General features: G+C 44.7%; 1 protein-coding gene across 1 annotated transcript; it reads left to right on the top strand.

Annotated features, from left to right (window-relative positions):
- Positions 1 to 248: 248 nt before the first annotated feature.
- Positions 249 to 1,070, top strand: LOC147963913 (uncharacterized). Its single transcript, XM_087529755.1, has 2 exons — positions 249 to 638; positions 723 to 1,070. The coding sequence occupies exons 1-2, from the start codon at positions 249 to 251 to the stop codon at positions 1,068 to 1,070; spliced, it is 738 nt and encodes a 245-aa protein (XP_087385881.1).
- Positions 1,071 to 4,278: the final 3,208 nt, after the last annotated feature.

Below are 4,278 nucleotides of genomic sequence, written 5' to 3'. Positions count from 1 at the left end.
AGAAGAACAAAGCGGCGGACGGCTCATCTAGGCGGCCAAAGAAGAAACTTGCAGGGCGTGCGACGGATGCGGCGGCGACCGAAGCACCGGCGAGCTCGCTTGTTGCGCCAGCGGACGATGCGCACAAGGTGTTCGATGAAATGCCCACAAGGTATGATTCCGCCTAGTTTTTTTCGTTGTTATTGGATACATATGGATAGCTGTTATATATACTTTGTAGTTTCAATGATGAAACATATATGTCAACTATGGGTGTTGGCTCCAACAATTCTCATTGGTCTCAAACCAATGAAGTGCATTTAGATGATCATGATTTTGAGGTGGACGAGGATGGTGAGGGCATCGTCGATGCACTGAAAGGAAGAGCGGGCAACTACACCATGGACGAAGACATCTTGCTATGCAATACATGGTTGAAAGTGTCTAGGGATGCCACCGTTGGAGGGGACCAAAATAGATATGCATATTGGATCCGGATGAATGAGCACTTTGATTTACACAACAAAAGGGGAATTGACCACACGGAAAGATCTCTTCGCTCCCGGTGGTTGACAATCAACAAATATTGTCAAAGGTGGGCGGCCGCACTTAAGGCGGTTGACACGGTAAACCCAAGTGATACTAATGATAGAGATAGTGTAAGTGCCATTTATTTCATGATTCTTCCATGTTCATGCTTCTTCTTTGGTGTTTCAAGTGCTAACTTATTCTTTTGTTTGTAGCTCACTATTGCACAAAATTTATTTCAAGGAGAGAAGAAGAAGACCAAGAAAGGGAAGATCAAGAAAGGGAGACCATTTACCTTGCCACATTGCTATGATGTGTTTAAGGATGAAGATAAATGGAAGCCCCGTGAAGGTGTCGATGAGGAGAGCAACAAACGCAAGCGAACTATTGATTTGGATGATGATGAGGAGGAGGCATCAAGTGATGACGGCAAGAGAGGCCCTACACCAAACTCGGTTTCCTACTCCAAGCCAAAAAGACCAAATGGAGCCAAGAAAGACAGAAAAGAAAAGAAGAAGAGGAAAGGAGATGATGAGTTAAAAATGCTATGGAAACTATTGTGAAGGCAAGAAAGGAAGCGAACAAGATGAGGATGATGGCAAGGAACCAAGATGCGGCGGCCGAGGAGAGGAGGGTGGCAGCCAAGGAGAGGAGGGTGGCATTGGAGGAGAAGAAATTGGCCATGGGGGAGCGATCTAGATTGTTGGAATGGGAGAAGTACTTGTTCTTCATGGACACATCTACCCTCGATGAGAAGCAAAAGGAGTACGTCAATCTTTCCTGTGAAGAAGTCTTGGTCCAAAAAAGAGCCATGGCCATGGGAGGCATGGGAGCTACTATGGGAGGCATGGGTGGCATGGTCGGCATGGCTACCATGGGAGGCATTTGTGGCTTCGGAGCTACCATGGGGCGGCATGGGAGACAGGGTGCCTTCGGAGCTAACATGGGCGGCATGGGTGGTTTGGGAGCTAACATGGGAGGCATGAGTTTTGGGTCTCTCATGGGAGGCATGGGAGCACCTCCGGATGACATGGGTGGATGCATGCCTCACGTACCTTCACATGATGCCGTTGGAGATCTTGACAACACCCTCCAAGCTTCCCATGATGATGCGGCGCGCGACAATGAAGAGGAGGAGGAAGAATCGTCTTTGGATGAGAATGAAGAATCGGAGAAAGAGGAGGACGATGATGAGGATGCGGCATGATTGTTGATGTGCTATTTATTTGTGTGAACTTTTATGTCATGAATTTGGTTGGGTGATTTTAAACTTGGTTGGATGATCATATGTGGCATGATTGTTGATGTGCCGTGCAACTGAACTATTATATGTCTTTTTTAGTTTGAAATATCATCATATTATCAAAATGAACATGTTATAAGCGCCGGCTGCTCGCGCGCTGTAAAAGTCTAGCGCGTCTGCTGAAGCGGCTTGTGCAATTTTTTTTTATAATGAATGTTGGAGCCAGCGCTTTGCAACGCGCAATGCTATTTTGATGATGTAAATTTATTTTAGCGCGTCGTGCGGTTGCGCACATGTTGAAGATGCTCTAATGTAAACAACTCGCCCCCTCAACGCCACTTACGCCGCCGCGATAACCGACAGCTCCGTCCCGACGAGGCTACGCCGGACTCCCCCTCCATCTCCAAGTTTCCACCCCTGCTGCCGCCGGACAAATCCATCTCTTCTCTGCCGCACCGTTCAACCCATCCACCAGCCACAGCTCCCCTGCCCCCACCGCCACCGGCTTCAATGAGAACGGCATCGCCTCCTCCGCCGCAACCACCACCCCCATTTTGGCTGTTTGGCACCAGGTGAGCGGAGCGGCATCGCTTTACGAGCAGGTGGACATTGCCTTCTCCCACCTCCCGACTTGAGCTATTCTTTCCGTTTCCTTCTGCCCCTCCTCTGTCTCTGAGGAGCAGCTTCCCCTGCCTTGTCTCCCACCCTATTGCATGTCCGCGACGCAGTGCCCGCGCGGCCTTCTACTGCAGCGCTACATCCATTTCTAATGCCGCAATGGATGTGCGTCTGCTGAACGAACTGCCCGTCACTCATGGGGTGTTTTATTTTGATTCAGTTCATGTGGTGAATTGTTGATGGGTTTCAGTTTGTTGATACATGTGGTGAACCTCTGCCGGTGCATTCAAATTGAATTTACAGGTGATTGATCCATTTAGATGGAGTGTTCGTCAAATTGCTTGGAAGAGTGTATTTGCTTAGTGTCATAATATTAGAGCTTCTTCTGATGTTCTAGAATGTTACTACCTCTGTACCTTAATATAAGACGTTTTTGAACTGCGAAAACGTCTTATATTAAGATGCAGAGATACAGAGGTAGTATTTGTCATTCTTTTCTTGTATGATGTGCTCACCTGCTCTTGATGTGTTAGTGCTAGAATGAAACCGACCTGCGCTTTCAGTTTGCATTTGCAATTTTTTGTTAATACATGCCAGCTTGGAATGATCTAGCTCTTTTGTAGTATTATGGCTTTGAAGTATACATACCCAAGGTGCTTTCGAGAACGAAAAATTGGACATGGTATAGGTGGAGACTGCAGAGCACAAGTTGGCTGACCAAGTTCTGAAGCTGCATGAAAATCACAAGGTTTCTTCTTCTCTTTGATAGGACAATCAATAATGTCATCTGCATCAAGTTGTCAGCAGCACTATCAAATGCGTACTCGTACAAGATTGCATATTTGTGTATGCCTTTTGGCAAGAGATGGAAGCCATTCATGCTAAGCTAATTAAACTTGATAAATGTGTATTTTGGGATGTCCAGCTAACTGTTATTGTTCTTCTAACTGATTTGTAATACAGACAATAACCTAATTAACTCTGCACTAAAAATAATAATTTCACCACATTCATTCCTGCACGTCTTTGTAATATATGTTGTTGTATCTATATATATCCATTACTTTGTACAGAAATATATATCCATTACATGGCTAGGCTACTCAAGGGCATTGGAGCTATTATATATCTATCACGCATTATGAACTCAATGCTCTGTTTTCCCTTAGCATTGGCGGTTTAGAGCTTCAGTTAATTTCTACTGTTGTATCTTAGTGGCAAAGATATTGTCAATTTATCTGTAGTGCTAGAGGTTGCTTCTTTTTTATGAACAATGTAGTTATTTCATGTTGCTTCTGTTTCATGAACAATGTAGGATGGCATAAGGACAAGTGTTGTTAATACAGTTACTACTCCCTCTGTTCCAAATTACTCGTCGCAGAAATGGATGTATCTAGAACTAGAATACATCTAGATACATCTATATCTACGACAAGTAATTCAGAACAGAGGGAGTACATGATAAGTATGAGCTAAGATTTGTAGATCATGGAGCCAATGTAGGTAATCACAGCCGGCATCTCTCCCTGGCTTATCAAGTACAACAAATTCAAGCCCCATAGATGTTGCTGATGCTCTGTTTTTCAGTCCATGTCAGTGGCGTGGATGAGCCATCAGTGGTTGTAGCGGCCTAGAGAACACTGTGCTGCTGCTCAATATCTGCTTCCTCTATTTAGGTTATATGTTTTCCTTTCTGCGTTTATCTTACTCCATTAACTATTTCCGATTGCATTGATTCCTCCATTGAACATAACTCTGTTCAGTGGACGGTGAGATCAGGGCTTTGTTGTGCTAGGGAGTAGACATTTTTTGGTTTGTCCAATGACCTTAATTTGTCCAATTGATGCAAAGATTCGTAGGATTTTTCTTAATTTTACCGGCCCTCTATCTTGATTGCCTGCCACATTTTA

The sequence above is a fragment of the Triticum urartu genome, chromosome 6A, assembly GCF_056163025.1.
Source record: "Triticum urartu cultivar PI428250 chromosome 6A, HENAU_Tu73, whole genome shotgun sequence".
In the NCBI taxonomy this organism is placed as follows: domain Eukaryota; kingdom Viridiplantae; phylum Streptophyta; class Magnoliopsida; order Poales; family Poaceae; genus Triticum; species Triticum urartu.
The sequence above is the reverse complement of the archived record's forward strand: the minus strand, read 5'-3'. Positions and strand labels throughout refer to the sequence as shown.